Raw genomic sequence first — 20,425 nt, 5'->3', positions numbered from 1 at the left:
CATAGCTGATTCCTGCTGTACTTGGGTTTATATATTTTTTTTTAACCCAAGTAGGGAGCATTTGAAAACTCAGTTTAGTCTGTGACTAGTTATTTGCTGAGCAGTGTATTTCTTTGTCAAAATCATATAAAGTAAAAGCATGTGTTTGATAGGTGGGGCATATTAAAAGATAGATTTCTTTCTTTTTTGCCCTAGGATGCAGATTATTTCAAACGGTTGGCTTTTAGTTTTAGTATCTTTGGAGGTATGTAAAGGCCAAGGAAGGCTGTATAGTTGGGCTGTTTTTTCCATGGAGGCTCATTTCATTCTCAGCAGCTCAAGAAGCTTTTTTAATTTTTCTTTTTTATTTGTTAGGAATAGTCTTGGTGGAAGCTAACTACAGAATATTCTGTGGACATGGAAGACTTACCATGAACATCTTTCTGCCTTTTACTACTTCGTAATCTTGTTGCCCCACAAATGAAATGCAGACCAGTAGTAGCTTCTACTGGTAAATTTCAAACAAGCTGTACAAGAACATTCCAGGTTTTCGTAACTTCAACAGAAAAAGATTTTTTTGTTTTCCCTTGCCAGTGTCACTCACTTGTTTATTCTATGATATGTAGGTTGTAAATTGCTTAATACTGGGGTATTAATTTTAAAGGAGGGATTTTGTGAAGAATGTTCATGTTTCTGGATGTCCCTGAGGATAATAATCTGCAGAACTTTGTCTGAGTTGTGTTTTTTAATTTTTCAAGCCAGATTAGAAAATACTTATTAATATTCATAAACTCCAGGCATTTGAACTGAGGATTAAGTTGAAAAGTTAATCCATATAATAACTCTCATTTTGGCACAGGTTTTTTTAATATACAAAGATTTTTTTAAAATTTCAATAGTTATTTATGCTTTTTTTTAAGTGAACTGTGTTTGTTTGTTAAATTATTCTGTGAACTTTGAGGGAAGAAACCAAAAAATCTGTACATTCAGATTGAGCTTCTCAATTGTTTTTTACTTGCATCAGGCTCTACACTGGTTTTGTTACAATACTGTGATTTCTAGAAGGGAAAGTTTACTCCGGACTTCCCTCAGCTACATTTACATTGTATTTGCAGCTATTTACTTATGCTGTTGCTGAACGCGTTCCTTGCTTCTTTTGTTGGGAAGGTTTCACCATTGACTCTTAATTGCCCTGTAGATGTGAAAATAAACTAGAGGCTCTTGAAAAGGTTCTCTGTCTTTATATGTTCTTCTGACAAAACTGGAAGATTCATTGGCCTGTGATGCTTTTCATGAGCTGGCTGTAAGGGGTTCTTTGAGTCTTTTGTCCTCTTTCAGCAAGACTCAAGATTTGTGTATGCTCTTCAATCTTGCTTTGATTTGCAAGTGATAGCAGAAGTCAAGTGTGCCTCTTAACCATACAAAAATGTTGAGATGAAATCTAGGTCTTCCCATGTTAATTGTAATTCTGGCTGAGTTGATCATTCAGCAAAGATTATAAATCAAGCCTGGTGTTACTGCCTACTAGCCGAGTGTCTGCTTTCAGAGTGTTACATTAACTCCTGTTGTACAGTTTACCCAATTTCATACTCAAGTTGCAGGGGAATTGAAAATTAGAGATTCTTTTTTGGGGAGAAACAGGTTGGAGAGGAAGATTTATGTCTGTTTAACCTATTCCTAGAAAGGTTTGTGTTGCTTAGGAAAGCTTGTTTGGTTTCCATGGTCTGCTATACACATAAATCTGCTTTGTCATCCATCCCTTCCCACAGAGGTGTTAGGAGGAGGCTGTTCTTGGATGACTATTTCAGTCACTTAGAACTAAGACATCCTGTAAGTGCAGCTACCTGGTTATATTTGTGCCAGTATAGTTTCTGTTCTCTCCCCACTGCTTATGATCTGTGGAGAGGCAACAGACATATCTCAATTGCCATCTATTTTGGTTTTTATTTGACTTCTTTTCTTAAGACTCTCACTAAAATATATTCTTTGCTTCACCCTAAGAATTGTGAGGGTTTAAGTTCTGTATTCTTATTAGAATACTCCTCAGAGGAAAGATATGAATGTTGTGGAATCACTGTTAGCGCATTAATTTATGTGGATTACTGTCAGCTCTTTGCACCTTTATCAACATGCTTCCTGAGTAGTTGGGTTAGGGGTCACTCTACATTGCCTTCTAGAATTCAGGGCTTTCTTTGGATTGGTTCTGAAATATTTCTGATTTGTTAGTAGTGAGCATACTTGCTGCTTCTATTTTATGTGAATGCTTAAGGAAGAGTAATTGGATTTCTTTTCTTCCACTTGGGGTTTATAATGCAAGTACCATGAATAAAACATCAGGGCTGTCTCTCAGCTGTATTACTGAAGCATAACGTTATGTAGAAGCTTGAAATCAGATTTCCTCTTTCCCTGTGGAGGTTAAAAAGCCCGGTGAGCTCTTGGAGCAGGTACTGGCTTCAGGCCAGGAAACAAGGCGTGAAGTGGCTGCAGTGCATATAAGCCTAGTAAAATCTGACTTCTTTAGTCCTTGGCCTCATAAGAGAATCTCAACTTGGCTTGCAAGGGTGACTGCTTGAAATTATGAATTCCTCTAGGTCTAGTATTTTACATGCAGAAAGCATGCCTAAAGGCTCTGCTTTTCTGTGTCAGGGATTTAAAAACATGGAGTGACTTGACAAGAAAGTAAATGAATAATGAGACTGCTCAGGGAAGCTGTTGCAGATTGAAGGTAAGAAGGGGAAGCACCAGTGAATTAAATCTGCTGTGTGAATACAGCGCATCCCATGTTTTTATTAATTATATCTGACTGCTATTAATGCATTAGCCTGTGAATGTAATATAAAAGATTTTTCAGTTTACAGATAAAACCATGTTTCCCAGGTATATGCAAAAGCCTTTAAGTTCAGAGTACGTATAGTTAGGGGGTTTTCAGTGTAGATGTGTACCAAGAAAATGCAAATTGTACTCTTTTTTTTTTCCCCCCAATTCTTATGTAATGCATGTAATTCCAGTTTCAACAAATGAGTTGACTGCAGATGCAAAGTAAGAGCAAAAGGTATAGGCGTACACAAAAATTACTGTACAGTTAACTTGCTGGGTTGTTGCATGCAGCCACAACATAACAAACAAAACTTTTCTGAGTTAAAGAAGCTTATGTTGGATTATGCAACAGATAAATATTAGCTTTTCATATTGTAAGTACTGGGATTTCCTTGTAACTCCTCCTCTATATCCTCTTAATAGAGCTTGCATAAGAGTAATAGGAAACATGTATGTGACAATTAGTTTTCTGTTCTTGCTTAATTGTGAAATATATTTGCATTTCAGGTCAAATCAAAGACAAAGTTAAAGAAAGGGAAAAGAAGCAAAAAGAGAAGAAGAAGCACAAAATAATGAATGAAATCAAGAAAGAAAATGGAGAGATCAAATTACTGCAGAAAGGTAGGTTCAAAATATGTAGTGATTTTTCATTCTAGTGCTAGAAGTATTTGTGATTGGATACTGTGTTTTAATATTATGTTTTTCATTTGACTTATGTCATTTTTCCTGGTTAGTTGGTACAACAATTGCAAATTAAAACATGTTGTAGATGTTAATTTTTTTTGTCAACTGTGCTACGTACTGGAAATTAAAGATAAAACTGTCATCACAGTGTTGCATATACAATAGTAGTTACAGGAAAGACCAGTACTTCAAGGAAAAATATTAGTGATGCTTCAGTAACTGCTGACAAAAGATGTAGGATATCATTTTATATATTGTGGAGAAGAAAGATGAATGCATGTTACATTTTATGTCTAACATTAATTGTACAACACTGAATAATTAGGGTGTTAAAATTCAGGAGCTTTTTCAAATACTAAGCAGTTGTATACAACAGGCAGTCTTAATCTTGGCTAATTTCTTTTACTTTTTTTTCTTTAATGAAAGGTAGTTAAGGTTACTTTCTCATGTGGTTTGTACATCCACTGAACTGTACAGTAGTTGGGGTTGGAAGGGCTCTAGTCCAACTGCTCGAAGTATGATCAACGAGCAGGTTGTCCAGGATTATCAGACTCTTTGTCTCCAAGAGTGGAGGCAACAGTCTCTCTGGACAACTACATTCAGATTATATATACAGATTTTTTTGTAATGGTGATGGTAAGAGACTGGAACAGGTTGCCCAGAGAGGTGACAAATATCCCAACCCTGGCAGAGTTCAAGGTCAGGTCAAGGATTGGGCTCTGAGCCTCCAGATGTAATTGTGAAGATGTTCCCACTCACTGCAGCGGGTTAGACTAGATGTTCTTCAAAGGTCCATTCCAACATAAGCTGTGTCTGTTGTGTGCCTATGAAGAAAGACAGACAGCTGGGTCTGAGGAGGCTCAAGGGGAATCTCATCAGTGTGTGTAAAAACCGGATAAAGGAAATGAAGAAGGTCATCAACGTGTGCTTCATGGGTTTATTCCTTTCAGGTGCTGGGTTTTGCCCACCCCTCTGTTAACTTTGTGAGTCCCCAAGTTGGCCCATTTCTACAGCCTCTTGAGATCCCTCTCACTGGTGATGTAACTCTGCTGCGTCAACTCCTCCTTCCAGTTTTGGATCAGCTGCAGCTTGCTGAGGGTGTGCTCTGTCCCATGATGCTATTAATGGAGAGGCTGAAAAATACCGACACAAGATAATTAAGGTCTGGGTCACTCCAGCAGTGACTGTTTCCAGCTGGAATTTGTGCTGTTTCTCATAAACCTTTGAGCACAGCAGTTAAGCCAATACTTGAACCACCTTACTCCTCTCTTAGGTCATGCTGTGTCAGATTTTCTGTGAGGGTGTTGCTCATTTGAGTAGACCAAATGCTTTTTTAATCTGTTCTTTTCAGACTCTGCTTTTGAAATTAGGAACAAATTCTTGATATATTTTTCTGTTACCTTGAATAATGTAGGATTTAATTTACAAATCAGAAACTGAAACCCTCAAATCAAATCTTGAGCTTCAGAATGCTCATATGAGGTCAGAGGCATGGAACCCTGTAATTACTACATCACATATTATACTTTTCACACAAGTAACTGTATTAACAACAGTGACAGCTTAAAGCCTGTGTTGATCAGATCTCAAAGTATTGCCTTGAACTTGAGGATTATGTAAGTTGGTGACTTCCTCTGAAAAGGGCAGGTGTGACTAGTCTTTGCTGAGCATGGAAGGAAGTCAGTGGTTGAGACACTGGGCAACTGAACTGCCGTAACAGTGGGTTCTATAGGCTTTGAGTAGCAGCCTTTTTTTACATTGGGTCCTGTTTCTGTTGCCATTCAGCAGATGAGGTGCAATCTGCAGACAGCAAGTTATCTCACACCGATCTAATAGATGATAACTAATGGGGCTGTTGAGCCTAAAATTGTGCTTTATTTTCAGGTTAACGTAAAAGTGCAAATGCCCAGAGACTCTGTTAGAACATTTCTGTTGAAAAGCAGGATAGCTTATTTTCACAGCAAACAGTGCTACAAATGCATTAGATGCTTTACCCTGTTTCATTTGGCTTTTTATCACTCAAGTATATTTTAGGTTTTCTTTAAGGTGTTGGCTCTTAAGTGTTTTGTAGAGACTGTGTTTGGTTTGCCAGTATCCTGCAAAATTAATTCCTATTTCAGGGAAAGGAGGGAGTAACGAGAGCAAACAGATCATCTCCACAGGGTTTATATCCTATTCAGAATGGCAGCTTGGTGTCTTCTGTGTGCCTCCAAAATCTGACTGGATGTGCTTGTATGTGCTGTGAGGTTTGTATAACATTTCCTGAGCTGTCCTGCTGGTCTAACTTTACATCCTGGGCAAGAGAGAGCAGAGGCAGAAGTGCTTTATGATGCAGCTTCTTGTATATGTCAGTGGTCAGTGTCTTTGTGACCTTTTCAAATACTCTTAGATAAAGAGTGTCTTCTTCCTCTGTAACAAAAATTAAGCTTCAAGCCGCATTGTTTTGAACTCAGAATTTACTGTGTGTGCTTTGGAACAAAGTTTTGGAATGAGTTTGCTTTCTGTTTCTTTGGGTTTTTGCTTATGTGGTTTTTTCTATTCTTAGTGTGTCTGTGTGTGTGTTTAGAAACCAACAGTACAGTGCCTAAAGAAAGCTTATTTACTTCTTCTGTGAGATCTTTATTTTGCTGTAAAATATTGCTCTGACCATCTGTTTGTGACTGACTTTGGTTGAGGGGGTGGAGGTTACAGCCTACGGACTTTTGACAGCTAAACTGCCTGTTCAAGGTGAAAGGTGATGAGTTACAGAAGAGGTCGGTAGTGAGTGACTGATGCCTTTTGAGGGAGGGCTGGTGCATAAGCCTAGTTTTGGTGCTCTAAGCTGAATGTGGAAGAGTTTATTTGTACTTGGAGGCTCTGTGTTGTGAGCTGTTCATCTGCCTAAACTTGGGCTGAAATGCTGTTGAAAGCTGTGATAAAACTTGCCTGAGTTGGAGAAGGGCGATTCTTAAGAAAGGATTTTTCTGCTATGCTTGAGGCTACTAAAGAAAATGAGACTCCAGAGAGCCTGGTGGCTTTTATTATGAACCTAGAATTAAAAGGATTTTTTGTCATCCTTTGCACTTAAAAGATGCATTCTCTATAGATAAGGCTGTAGAATTGCCTTTATGTCTCTGTGGTGTGGAAGGAAGAGCTCAGTTATCAGACAAAAGTTGCTTGGCACGTGCATGTTAAAATTTTGGGAACTCTAAGTGATTTAAACTTTTAAGAAAAAGTCTGCATTGTATCTAGTTACTGTCTAGAAACTGAGCATTTCATACAGAATATTTGCACCAATGTGACAAAGTTACTAGTGGTCCTGCAAAGAGAAGGATGATTAATAGGCTTATTTGTAAGCGGTCCAGTCGATTTTTTTATAATCTGGTGAAGTGTGAACTCAGTCTACTTTTTAAAAACAGATCAAAAGGAAAAGCTCCTGTAAATGTGGATGCTGAGGCACCTTCTATTTGCCTCCTGTCCCTGTTATTTCTCATTCTTGGTGTCCTAGGGCAGTGAGTCACATTAAATAAAATGTTTTCAATACAACTGAAAATTGTTAAACTTCTGTCTTGTGTTTCTAAGCCACGTGGTGGAAAAAGCTTTTTGTTTATAGGTTCAGTACCTGTTGTGTCTAAATGGATCTCAGGACACTTAGAGACAAACGTGCCACAAACTTCAAAATGTGTAAAATTAGATTGCAAGAGTAATATGTATATGTATGTATGTACACACCTGTACTATGTGTGCTGGTGAAGAATCTTTGAAATACCTTCTGGGCTGCCACTGTGTGCCTCAGCAGTACTGGTTAATCCAGTTAGCTTGCATCAAGTATTGCACTGCTGTTCCCAAATCTGACTTAAAACAAAGTAGTTTGGATATCTCAGCCTTGTGTTGGGATCTTTATTTAAACTTTTGGCTTGCTTATTTGTATCTTCAACTAATTCTGTATGTCTGCTCTGGAGCAACTTGATTACTGCCCTAGAGAGATGTGGAAAGCTGCTCTTCTGTTTTTGGGGTCCATTAGTGAAGCGTCAAAGCACTGTTAGTGGTTTTGGAAGAAGCAGTGCATTTTACTTCAAAGTACTTGGATATATACAGCAGAGGAGTGACTGAATGAGTATGTTTCTGCTCCTCTCTACAGCTAATGCAGAAGAAAGTATTTATTGGGCATTGCTGATAGCAGTTCCAATATTCCAGCAAGCTAACTCCTTTTGCTCTGAAGTATTTGCAGCTTCTGAGCAGCTTTAAACATCTACTTCAGAGTGGATCTTTGAAATTGATCAGAGCAGAAGCCTTAGGCTAGAAATGTGCTTCCTTCTCTATCTGTCACATTCAAGCTTTACTGAGAAATACTATTTACTTCTAGAAAACAGTTTTTCATTTCATGTTTGTATTCTTCAGGAGAATTGTCTGTACACTAAAATACTCTAAAAGTGGATATATGCAAATGTCAGCAGTATGGAGAGCAAGCACCGCCCACACTCATTGTAAGAGGATAGATGGAGGAAATCATAGTCTGATCTGTATTACAGTTAAATAAACTAAAATTTTACCTTTAAAAGGTAAATTTTATAACTTTGTTAAAATTAAATTTCAAAGTTTGAACTTTTGAACCTTTTCAGGCTGCAGAAATTTCTATTAAGATTTGCTAGGCAATTGGTCCTGTCTCACAAATGTACTGTTGGGTGAGGTGGTGGGACGTTTTTTAACCTGTAAAAAATCACCTCTGTTCAGTGCTGGGGTGGATGGAGAAGGTGTGGGGAACAGGGTGTAGCTCAGCAGACCAGGTGATTTGGTCCCCCGAGGAAGGGTGGGTTCTGGTACCCCTTGTGTCCTGCTCCCAATGGTCTGTGTGCTTTAGTTCCTGTCTGCCAGTGCTGTGAACCAGCAGAGTGAATAGTTTTCTGCTGAGCCATTAAATTACTGTGCAATTGATGAGCATAAGTCAGTAGCAGGAGTGGTGCAGGACCATGTGCTGGGAGCAGTGATGGAGGAGAGTAGGGGCTTGGATCATCTGGCAGTGAGCTCATACATTGCTCAGCTGTGTCATGTCCATTTGAAGGCTGAACTAATAATTAAAATGTCACATTTTTTTCAGTCTTCCAATATACAGTTTGATTTTAAAATGTCTTTTCTGTGCAATGTGGTGTATGAAGTATATATAAAAATAATTTTCTATATGTATGTCATTTTCTGCTAGTGAGGAAATGGAGTTTTTGACAGAACTTGTGTTGTGTATGGAGTAGCAAAAGCTCGTGTGAATTTTAAAAAGGCACAAAACGAATTATCAGTTTTTGAAGTCATTTTACCTAATTTATGCTTGAAGCGGTTTTAGAGAACCAAGTTTTACTCTTGTTGGTATGCAATTTTTTTCAAAGTCTTTAATTCTAGTAATGTTTTTAAAAAAACCCATTTGAAACTCTTTTTATCATCTGATTTTTTGTGTTTTAAGGCTTTTTTCCACTTCAGTGGCATCAGTAGCTCAGACCTTTGAAGACTGGATTCATGTTTTGTCTCCCAAGGATAGACACCATTTTTTTCTCAGCTGCAAGTAGCAGTTCAGGGGACCTCTGCTGCCTTTCATCATGGATCTTCTTGTGGTTTTTTTTTGTTATACAGCCTTTTGTTCTTTCAGTGATTGTTGCTTTTTTGGTTTCCAAGTGTTTCAGAATTAAAACTGATCTCAGTTCCATCCTTCTTATATACAGAGACACAAAAAATTCTGTGGTAGAGAGTTGCGCACAGAAGTAAGGGGCTGTGGGCAAATAATTATTTTGTTCCAAATTGTGTGCATCATTTTTGCAACTTGGTGTGATTTGAGAAAGTGTGAAACGATGAATTGTAATACTTGATATATATGTAAATGGCATAACCCTTTTATGTTGTGTTCAGAAGTAAAAGCAGTCTACATTAAAATCAATGTATTTAAAGCTGAGCGGAAAATTTATTTTATGTAACTGAAAAATAATTACTTTTTTCCTCTGATTAAAAACTTTTATCTCTTCTGAAGGTTTCATAGAGATGGTATGAAAACAGAGGGAATAATATATATTCTTAAAAAAATTCAGTGTACTAACTCTTAGTTACTCTTAGTGTAATTCCTTCTAAGGTTTTAAGTACTTCCATAGATGTCTACCAGGTTAAATATAAAGTACTTTTACAACTGGTTTTGAAGACAAACCTTCTTGGATATGTGCACGTGACCTTTGCATAATTTCAGACTGATTGACATTCCATCTATGTTGTTTCTGTCTTAAAGGCACCACTACTTCCAAGACCATGACTGTGCTCTTCTGAGTGCTGCTCACTGATGATTAGAAAAAACCAACTATTTCAGTTGGAAGGGGCCTACAATGATCATCCAGTTCAACTGCCAGCCTGCTTCAGGGCTGGCCAAGACAACAATCATGTTGTTGAGGGCATTGTCCATACGCCTCTTAAACACTGACTGCCTCGTGGCATTGACCATCTCTCTAAGGAAGTCTCTTTTGTTGTTTAATAGTGGAATCTTTTCGTTTGTTTGATTAGGGTTTTTTTTCTTTAAAAATGTTATTGCATAGCTGCATCTTTGAAATATTTTAAGTGATGGATTAAAGAAACTTCACCACATATTACAGGAGCAGTTGAATGAAATTGATTGTTAGTAGAACTTCTCAGAAGATAAAAGCAATGGGACAGATTGAAAGGGGGAATCAGATCATCTTTCTTCTTGTACTTTAGGAATGGAAGTCAATAGTTTTTGTTGTTTAGCACAGATACAGATTCATACCAATCTATTATAGAGGTACTTTATATTTCAGTTAGTAATGATGGAATGTAATTTAATAGCTGTATGTTCAGCAAGAACATACAGGTGCTGATCTTCAGTTGTCTTAAGATTTTCTTTGGTGATTGCAAACATGCTCAAGTAGGAGAGAGCAATTTGGCTCTTCCTACAGCAAATAGCTTTTTGCTTTGAAGTTTGTTGCCATTTATGTTACTCTGGTTGAAGCCCAGTAAATATAAATTTCCATCCTTTCCCTGCCATGCATGTTGTCCCAGATCTGAGTGACTAGTTTCAACAAAAATCTGAGCTTCATTTAAAAATGAGTGAAGTGGGTTGGCAGGTAACTCCTGTTTCCCCCTGTATTTCCTTGCTCCAGCATTTGGTGCTATAATTCCATAATTCGTATATTCAAAGTAATATAATATCTGCAGAGTGCTTGACTTCTTTGTGATATCCATCAGTATAGCAAAAAATGTTCATATTTAGAGTGAAACAATTTTAAAACGCTATGTTAAAGCATTTTTAAGAGTTTGCAATACTAGTATACTCACGGATGCTTTCAGGTTATGTATTCCTGCAGTCAGGAGTAGGGTAAAAATGTCTGAGTCTGTATTTTGAGATTGGTATTGAGATTGCAAAGCCTGCAATATTTAACTTCCCACTGTCATAAACCATTTCTTTGTTTTTATTTTCTGCCGACTGGAGCCAATGCCATAATGACACCACTGCAATACCCCAGAGCAGAGCAGTAGGTGATTTGTGTCAGGTGATGACATTGCATGCAAGGACACTGCCACCCTGAATGAGCTGTTTTCAGGATTCCTCTAAGGTTGAGATACTTAGTTGTTAAACATCTGTTGCTGCTCTTCCTGGTCGTCTCATGCCCACTAGACTTAGACTCTGGTGACAGAAAGAAGATATTAACGTAGAAGTTGTGAATATTGCATCTACCAGATGAAGCAGTCCTGTTGCAGTGGTTTGATGCTGATTTTACATTAAATTTAGCCTAAGAAAGGACAGACTTCCATGAAGATACTCTGCCTTTTGGCAGTTTAACTTAGTTAAAGGTGAAATTGTGTTCAAAGAGTGTGTCGTGTTAAATCTGATTCTGAGTGAAGAGAGTCTTTGTAGTTATTAACTGTGTGGATTAGGTTAAGAAATCCTAAAATCCATTTCCTTGTTTGGACCAAATAAGAATTGAGGTGACCTCAGGGCACTTCCCCTTTCTGTGAGAGAATAGAATCCAGGGAGATAATGAAATCTGCCTCCACTTCAGGAATCCCAGAAGTATTTAGGTGCTGTCACAAACCTTAGGAGACTCAGATCCAAGTGTCTTAATTGCTTGTTCTCCTTTAAAGTATCTGCGTCTTCCATGTCCAAACTCTTAGTCATCAACAAAAATTTGTGAGTCCATGTACCAACAGTTGTGGTCTCACTTATTTTTTTTTTTTTTTCCCCTCTTTTTTTTTTCTTTTTTAAGGGCTCTTGTAAGTTACTTGGGTGGAGGATGGCAAGCTGAAAATGGTCTACTGCAACACAATTGGTTGGCTAACTGGCTAACTTAACTCCTGCAGATTTCATATTACTTAGTCTTGCAATGAAATACATGATTTTTAAACTTCAAAGCTTCTGTGTTTTAACATGCTGGTCTCAAATCGCTGGTGTGAATATAATTTTGTGCTGAAACATACCCGGTAACTTTGTTTTATTGTGTGCTAAATCATTTTGACTGTTTGCTCTTAGGGCAGTGAAGTGCTAGAAGTTTTTTTGGCTACCACTTCTATTACTTGAAAAAAAACCAAACCCTCACTTGTTTAAAACAAGTGAGAACATCTACTTTGGGAGTCACTTGAATTTGTTATCCCCAAATGGGTAATTTCTGCCTTTAGGGCATTTTGGACATTTTGGACAGTTTGTTTTCGCTTCAGCTTGTATATTATGTGCACTTGAAGCTAGTTCCCTTTTTGTGAGCATTTTCTTTAATGTGTCTTTTGTTTTAATTTTATTTATGTTATATGTATGGGATCAGTTTTTAGATGTTCCCACATGTACTTTTTCAACAAAGTTTATCTAGTTGTGAAAGAATGACCATGTGAAGAAGCCCATCAGACAAGGCCAGTTCTGGCAGTGGCATCTCGTGGGCAGCTTGCTGCTGCGGGTTCATATCCATGGATGGTTTGTAAGCCCCTTGTTTGGCAACGTTGGACAGTTGTCCTGTGATGTCTCTAGACCTTATGGGACAGTGACTGCTAATGACCAGCTAAAGGGGATGGAGGACTGTGACTCATCATGAAAGCAGCTTTGGGAAACTTGGGTTATTGACATGTCTTTCCCTTGTCGTCTCAGGTTATTTATTAGTTGAAATGTGACCATGGCAGGTGTCTCTTACCCTCTTCACTTTTGGTAACATACACACTGTGACCCTTGATTTTGGTCTCTGGTCTTTGTGTGCCATGGTGACGGTTTTGGTCACTTTGAATCCCAATCTTTAAATGCATATTTTGTTTAAAAACATCCTTAAGAGATCTTTCTTTTAAACTCTCAACAGGTGGGAAGGAGAAACCAAAAACCAATGCAGAAGAGCTGCAGATTAAAAAAGTTAAGAAGAAAAAGAAAAAGAAACATAAAGAGAACGAAAAGAAGAAGCGTCCAAAAATGTACAGTAAATCCATTCAGACCATCTGCTCAGGATTGGTTTCTGATATTGAGGATCAGGAAGCCAAAGGCATCATAGATGATCATCTTAAGGATTTCAGTGGGAAAAGTATGGATCCCAAGAAGGACTGTGAGTCCAAGATACCAGAGAACAGTGAGTTTCCATTTGTCTCGTTAAAGGAGCCACGGGTTCAAAATAAACTCAAAAGGTTGGACACATTGGAGTTCAAACAGCTGATTCATATTGAGCACCAGCCTAACGGAGGTGCATCAGTTATCCATGCCTACAGTAATGAACTCTCCCACTTGTCTCCTGTGGAGATGGAGAGATTTGCAGAAGAGTTTGTGGGTCTGGTTTTTAGTGAAAATGAAAACTGTGCAGCTTACTATGTAATGGGTATTGTTCATGGGGCAGCTACTTATTTACCTGACTTTTTAGACTACTTTTCGTTTAATTTTCCCAATTCACCAGTGAAAATGGAGATTTTGGGAAAGAAAGATATAGAGACAACGACTATGTCAAATTTTCATGCTCAGGTAAGAGGTTATGCATTTTACCTTCTAAAGTCATGTAATGGTTTCAAACAACTGTGAATGGGTTTTTTTTAAAGTAGTTGCTTTAGCTTTGCTGTGTGGATGACACAAGAAGACTAGAAACAAGGGATTTCTTTAAGTCAGTTCTGTGTTTTTGAAGATGAGAAGAGACATAAAATTGTTAACTGAGATGTCAAATTGGATTTTTGGTGGGAGGGCAAGTGTTTGCATGCTTGTGTGTGTAGGTTTCTCTGAATTTGTTTCTGTAGCTGAATATTAACCATGAATTTTGGAGGGTTAAAATGGTTTAGCTGTGGCTTTCTGTGTGTCTGAACAGTAGTTTATCTATGAACTTTGTCATAAGACTGAAATGTTTTCATACATTGTTATACATAAAAACCTGCATAGGGCACATGTAAATTAGCTGCATTTGTAGTTTGGGTTTTCCAAGCCCGTCCTTAAAGAAGAGCTTTGGGGCTTAATGTGGCTACTGATTTGATCCTTAGCCCTTTGCATTTCTTCTCACTTGGCTGCATTCTCTGGAAAGCTCTTAAGTTAAATGGTAGAATGACTGGTAGCTTTTGAATATTCTTTTATTTTAAATTTTTTTGAAAGAAATTACTATACTCTCTTAACAACAGCTGCTGATGAAACATCATGTCAGCTGTTTATAAACTTGCTGTAGAAAATATGTTTCTGTTGCACAGAAATTATTTATAGCACTGGTTTTCAGGAAAAAAATCTGTCCAATTTTCACCTTGATGAGGTTATTGAAAAAAGCCCCCGCAGTGAGTATGAAACAATTTATGCAGAAACTCAAGCCTGTTTTTAATTATACCAACTTTATCTCACAATTACCCTTTTAACTCCCGTATTTGTGAACTTAGATGTTGTATGGATCAGCTTTAAGCTATTTTAGTCTTCACTTTTGAGACAATTAAAGTTCAAGTTTAAGTTACACTGTCATTTTTTTCATGAAAAATGTGCCTTTTTTTTCCCTTTGATTGTATAAACATTTGCATAGAACACTTGGATGTATTGACAAATTTCAAGTGTGTATTATCCACAAGGATATGCAGAGCTAAAATGTTGCTGCAAGAGAACATTTGCAGTGCTGGCTGACAAAATATCTACTGCCATGGAATATGAATCTTCTGTGAACTACAGTCACTGTTTTTCTTGAAGTATGTAAACTGAATCATTAATAATAAAAATCACAGAACATGTGACGGGCAGCTCTCCAGAGCTGCTCTTTGGCCATTTTATATAAGAAAAGCTGGATCTGTCCTTCTGAGTATGTTCCTTAAGTCCAGCTGATTATCTTGGGTAGCATTAACACAGGCATAACTGTGTGCTAGTACCTGCCCTACAGAAATAGTTAAGAAAAGCCCAATTTTTTTTTTGTGAATTACAATAAAATTATTTTACTAAAAAGATAGATTAAATTGGTATTACAGTGGTAATATCAAAATCTGTAGTTTTCTGTAGTTAAACCAGTCCTGTGTTCATTGGGGTTGAAATCATAATTCCCTGTTTTTGTGTGAATGAAGGAGGAACAGAGGGAGGCTGTTGTATATGGAAGAAGCCAAACTGTATTATTACAGCATTCAACTGATCAGCTCCATGGTCTAAGCTATATTTTACTTGGCTGGAGGTTTAGTTTTGGTATCGTCTTTTCCTCTGTGTTCCCTCATTTTTTTCCCTTAGTTTTCATGGCATTTTGTCACTTCTCTGGTTGTTTGACAGAAAATGCTTGGCTCCGTATATTTTTTTGCTAAGTAAGGCGTATATGGTATATAAATAACATGTACAGGCAGACATCAGACTTTAATTGTCTTCTGTGCAGCATTCCTATTTCTGGAATATTTAAGTCAGTATCTTGGTTGCCTAGTTATTGATTAAATTTTTCCTTATGATTTTCTTACTTACGTTTTACTTTGTTTATTCTGGTTTTTTTTGTGGTCTGCTACAGTTAAAATGTTTTGTTAGCTTTGTATTCTTCTTTTTGACTTGTTACATTTTGTGCAGATGGAGAACATTATCCTGTCTCACTTAGTTCTTTGTGAATATTTTAAAGGGATTCTAATATCTTGTTGCAATATAGTTTGATGAAACTGTAAATGTATTTAGCTTTCTGTTCCTGCATCGCCCAGGCTTCGTGCTGTGGTGTTCCTTGTCCTGAGCAGCCTGAGCAATGTCTAACAGTTGTTGTATAGCCTCAGTTGAGGAAGGATTTGTTTTCTGAGGTCTGAGTAGGAAGTTGATTCTATCACGTCTGTATGTATCTTGGACTTCATCAGCTTTAAGAAACTTGGGTATTCCTTTGCTAATTTTAACTAAAACACTGAAATGAAGCTTGCTTTGGTGCAAGAGGTTCCTTGGTGGTTTCTCAGAGCTCATGTACCACATGTAATCAATCTGACAAATGTAAGTATTTAAAAAGATGAAAAAAAGTATTTTAGAAAGGAAAATGAAGGTTGAGCTAAGCTTGAAATGGAAAGCATTATACAGTGTTTCATCAATTTTATTTTTCAAGTTGGTCTGTTATTACTAATCAATCTTCCACCTCTTGTTTTGTGACAGATGTGGGTTTGGGATTTTTTGGTTTTAAGTAATGCATATTTTGAAGTCATCAAGTTCTCTGACAAGGGGCAGATTGCACAGTAAATTCTGTTGCTGAGGTCAAATTGGAGTCCTCCTAAGTTTACCTGGAAGGTCTGCATCTCTCAAGTAATTTACTTAGTTCTCACGATTGTAGAGTTGAGAACTAACTCCTTTGAGCTTGCTTCCCAATATATCTGTGTCAGATAGGAGTAATGTAATTTTACTTGTTAGAGGATTATAAGAAACACAGATTTATGAGACTGTTTACAGGAAGTGCAGGAGAAGGGAATTTGGAACTGATTCTTTCTAATGAGAATTAGCTTTTAAATTTTGCAGGGAGGGAACCGGAGAATTTTTCATCATCCGGTTTGGGCCTATACCTGAATACTCTGTAAAATTTTTTTTGTATTAGTGGAACAGCTCTTTCTGAACTGACTGCAAGGGTTAGTCAGTTTCTGTAACTGGGCAAAATGAAATTGGTCTAGATATCCTTGTAGCCAGTAAGTCAGTCCTTCAGGTGGTGAAAAACTGTCTTGTAGTTACATCTTCCCTGGGCTCTGTATTTGTGTAGATGGCAACAGCTGCATCAGTTACTCGATAGCCATGAATCTTGTTAGGTTCTTATGGGGATTTTAAAGAACATAAATAATCAGCTTTTGCCACCTACTTGAAGCTTACATCACTTCACTTAAGCTATTTAGTGCTGTTGAGACAAATGTTCATGTTTTGAACTTGTTATTTTTCCTTTGTGCTGGGCGAGTGTAAGTTTTTATTGCTGTGCTGAAACCCTAAAGCTCACAGTTGACATTTAAAAGGAACAATGCTTAGTGCATTGATTTTACTGTCTTGCATCCGAGGCAGCTTCTTAGTATAGATGAAGTAAAATGCTGCACAGTACCAAACAATTCCTCTGCTGCAAAACAAGATGGACTATTTTAAATCCATATTTGACAAGTCCTTGTCTGATGTGTTTGCAGGGGATCTCAAGATGATTCCACTCTTTCCAAAGAAACCTGCTGTAAAATAATTTTTTTCGTTGTTTGACCTCTTATCCTTTTATTCTGATGTTTAGTGGACAAGGCAAACAACTTATCCTTTTCATTCGGTTTTCTCTGTATTTGAAGACTGCTTAACAGCCCCCTTTTTCCCCTCTCCCTAGATAATTTGACTATTTCAGTCTGTGATTGCATGTTATACCCTTACTAGTCTTAGTGTTCTCCCCCTATGTTCAATTCAGTCATCCATATTTTTTTCTTAATATACAGTACTAAAAATCGACAGTGTCTGCCTGGTGTATTGATGTGAAAGACTATGAGAAGATTGCTGCAAGTGCCTAGCCCATTATTGCTCCTGTATCTATTTCTTCCTTTTTCAGAGCAGTTTGTGATCTGCTGTAGCAGCAGCTCCTGCTGATTGAGTCACTCCCCTGTTCAGGTTTACGCAGTTCATTAAATATGTATGTGAGTGTAGTTCTTGCTTTTGTTTAAACTGAATTATATCCTTTGCATTCAGATCCCCTCTCCATTTTCAAGATCTTGTAAATTTTGAGCCTTTCTTGTAATGGACTTCCAGTGTTGTGATACCTGTGGGTTTTATGAGGATACACTGCATTCAAAGGAGGTATCCTTGTTGCCTGCCTCAAAATTAGATAGTTATGTGAGCACAGACAAAACTGCCCACAGTTTGCTCTTACTAGACCATGTTTCTGTAGCAGCTTTTAAAATTGAAATGTCAAATGTCAAGATATCTACTGGTCCTCTGAACAAGCCTATCCAGTCATGGAAACAAAGGTTAGTTTGACTTGATTGTTTCAGTTGTTTTTTTTTTTTTTAATGTGACCATGTTTATTAGTTCTTACTATCTTATTTTCAAGGCAATTGATAGTTGTATCCAGCTAGGTATTTTTTTCTGTAAACTGGAGTTGGGCTAAATAGTCTCTAGCTCCTCTGTCTTCTCTTGACACCTGTTTCTTTAAGATGGTATGTAACTGCCTTCCAGATTTGAAGAGCTTGTTTTGTGGTTTTGAGTTAGAATCATGGAGTGGTTTGTGTTGGAAGGGACCCCAAAGACCATCTAGTTCCAACCACCTGCTATGGGCAGGGACAGGACACCTTCCACTAGATCAGGCTGCTCAGAGCTCCATCCAGACTATCCTTGAACTTCCAAGGATGCGTCATCCATAGCTTTTCTGGACAACCTGTTCCACTGTCTCACCACCCTCACAGCAAAGAAATTCTTTGTAATTGCTAAACTTGCCCTCTTAAAATTTGAAGCCATTCCACCTTGTTCTGTCACTATGTGCCATTATACATTGTCCCTCTCCAGTTCTCTTGTAGTTCCTTTCAGGTACTTGAAGGTTGCTCTAAGGTCTCTCCAGAGCCTCTTCCCCAGGCTGAACAACTCCAGTCTGTCTGTGAGGAGTCTGTCCTCATAGGAGAGGTGCTTCAGCCCTCTCATCATCTTCATGGCCTTCTTCTGGAATTGCTCCAGCAGGCTGATGCTCTTCCTGTGCTGGGACCCCAGATCTGGATGCAGCACTGCAGGTGGGGTCTCAGCAGAGCAAAGGGGCAGAATCCCCTCTCTTTCCCTGCTGCCCACATTCCTTTTGGTGCAGCCCAGGATACCTTTGGCTTTCTCGGCTGCAACTGCACATCGCTGGTCATGTCCAGCCTCTCATCTAGCAGCACCTCCCCAGTCTTTCTCCCCAGAGCTACTCTTGGTTGATTCTCTGTGCTGTATTTGTGCTTGGGATTGCCCCAACCCACATGCAGGACCTTGCACTTGGCATTGTTGAACTTTGAGGTTCACAAGGCCCATCTTTGAAGCCTCTGGATGGCATCCCTTCCTTCCGTTGCTGTCAGCTTCCCCCCAGAACTTGGAGTTCTCATTGATTTATTAAAGCTTTGTCTTGTTTTACCTTTCTGCCTTTGTGCTATAGGTGTGAGAGGATGCACATCATTCAACCTGTTTAGGAACTTTAGGAAAAGTCACTCTAGCTGTACAGTTCGCAATTAAACAAATGGCCAGAGCCAATCTGGCACCTGCTGCTGCTAAAAGAAAATGTCCTCATTCCTTATTTCTTCCCAGTTGCATGTTCTTGTGCCAAGATGTGGTGCTTCTTGAACTGGTGAGTTCATTTTGTTCCATTAATCCAGCAGAACTACGTAACTACTCTTGAGGGATTGGTTTTATTACTGAGTTGTCAAATTACATTGTTTGAATGTGTCAGAGGTAGTTCAAGGATGACCACAGGTCTACACAATCAGCCCCATTCCATAACAACAGGCAATTGCATTTTCAAAGAAATAATTTTTCTTGCTTTTGTTCTCAGTCTGGAATAAATTTGTGTTGTCATGTTAGCTGTGACAGACACTGAATAGTCGAATATTAATGAATAAGTATTTCAGGGGAAGACCTGTGATAGTAATGATAGTTTGTTTGTGGTCTGACTTTGTGTGAGGGGTTGTCCTCACTTTTTCAGGTTCTGCACACAGAGCTTAATTTTGTTTTTGTGTTGGTTATGTTTTTTTCTCTGAGGACTGTTTTTCCAGACTTTCTTGGTTTTAAAGGTAAAAAATTGAAGTAAATTTAAACCTTGAAATTCTAGCAGGAAAATTATAAAGTTTCAGTTAAGAAAAGAACCTCCTCCACCTAAACCCCACAACAACCCACACCCTACTGTATTAAAAATAGGAATTACTTGCCTCAGTTTACATTTTTTAAATTCCTCTCTTGAAATGCTTGGTTTCTGTGCATTGTTCGTTCCACTTTGTAACTTATTCGAACACAAAATCTTTAACATGTAGTGTCTAAAATGTTTCCATATGTAGGATGATAATGCTCAAATATATTTTTGGTATTTATATATATGTATGTATTTTTGCATTTAGTCTTCAGATTCTTGTCAGACACCCAGACATTTCTGTCAAAACATTTGCAATTGCATTAAAAAATCAGTTGAGGCCATGCGAGTCACAGAAGCAGATAATTTTCAAGTGTTACTAAAGGTGGATTCAGTGGTGGTTTTACTGTCACAATTTTCCATTACTGTGATGCAGGAGAATGACAGAGTCTCCTTTTGTGTGTTTTTAGGTGACATACTTCAAGTGTAAGCTACACGAGAAGAAAGAAGTTAGGATATCATATTTATTATTTTATGTGTTTCTCTTTTACCTGTCCATGGTATTATACTGCATGTAATTTGTGATTTCTGTGTATTCATTCTTAACCACGTGCTAGAAGAACAGCATGTCCTTGATTTCTCCTTTTATTATGGATTTAAATTGTTCCAGTTTAGAGCAAGTCTGCAAAATTCTGAAAACTTAGTCACACTGTAAGCTGTGAAATAACATTTGGGAAGGTTATTTTATAGAAGGTGTGTATGTATATATATTATACTTCATATAT

The 20,425-nt window shown here is 37.8% G+C and overlaps 1 protein-coding gene across 2 annotated transcripts in view; it reads left to right on the top strand.

The window, feature by feature from the left end:
* LOC131592969 (lysine-specific demethylase RSBN1L-like) overlaps window positions 1–20,425 on the top strand; it is a 44,997-nt gene that overhangs the window by 8,397 nt on the left and 16,175 nt on the right. Inside the window, exons 2-4 of one of the 2 annotated variants that reach the window (XM_058864992.1) lie at window positions 3,304–3,417; window positions 12,774–13,034; window positions 13,353–13,417. In XM_058864992.1, the coding sequence (XP_058720975.1) occupies window positions 3,304–3,417; window positions 12,774–13,034; window positions 13,353–13,417 (440 nt within the window). Of the gene's footprint in view, window positions 1–3,303; window positions 3,418–12,773; window positions 13,418–20,425 lie in introns of both variants that reach the window. The other variant, XM_058864991.1, reaches the window with a different exon arrangement.

This window comes from Poecile atricapillus, chromosome Z (genome assembly GCF_030490865.1).
Source record: "Poecile atricapillus isolate bPoeAtr1 chromosome Z, bPoeAtr1.hap1, whole genome shotgun sequence".
Classification (NCBI taxonomy): domain Eukaryota; kingdom Metazoa; phylum Chordata; class Aves; order Passeriformes; family Paridae; genus Poecile; species Poecile atricapillus.
Note: the sequence above shows the minus strand (reverse complement) of the source record. Positions and strands in the feature narration are given on the sequence as shown.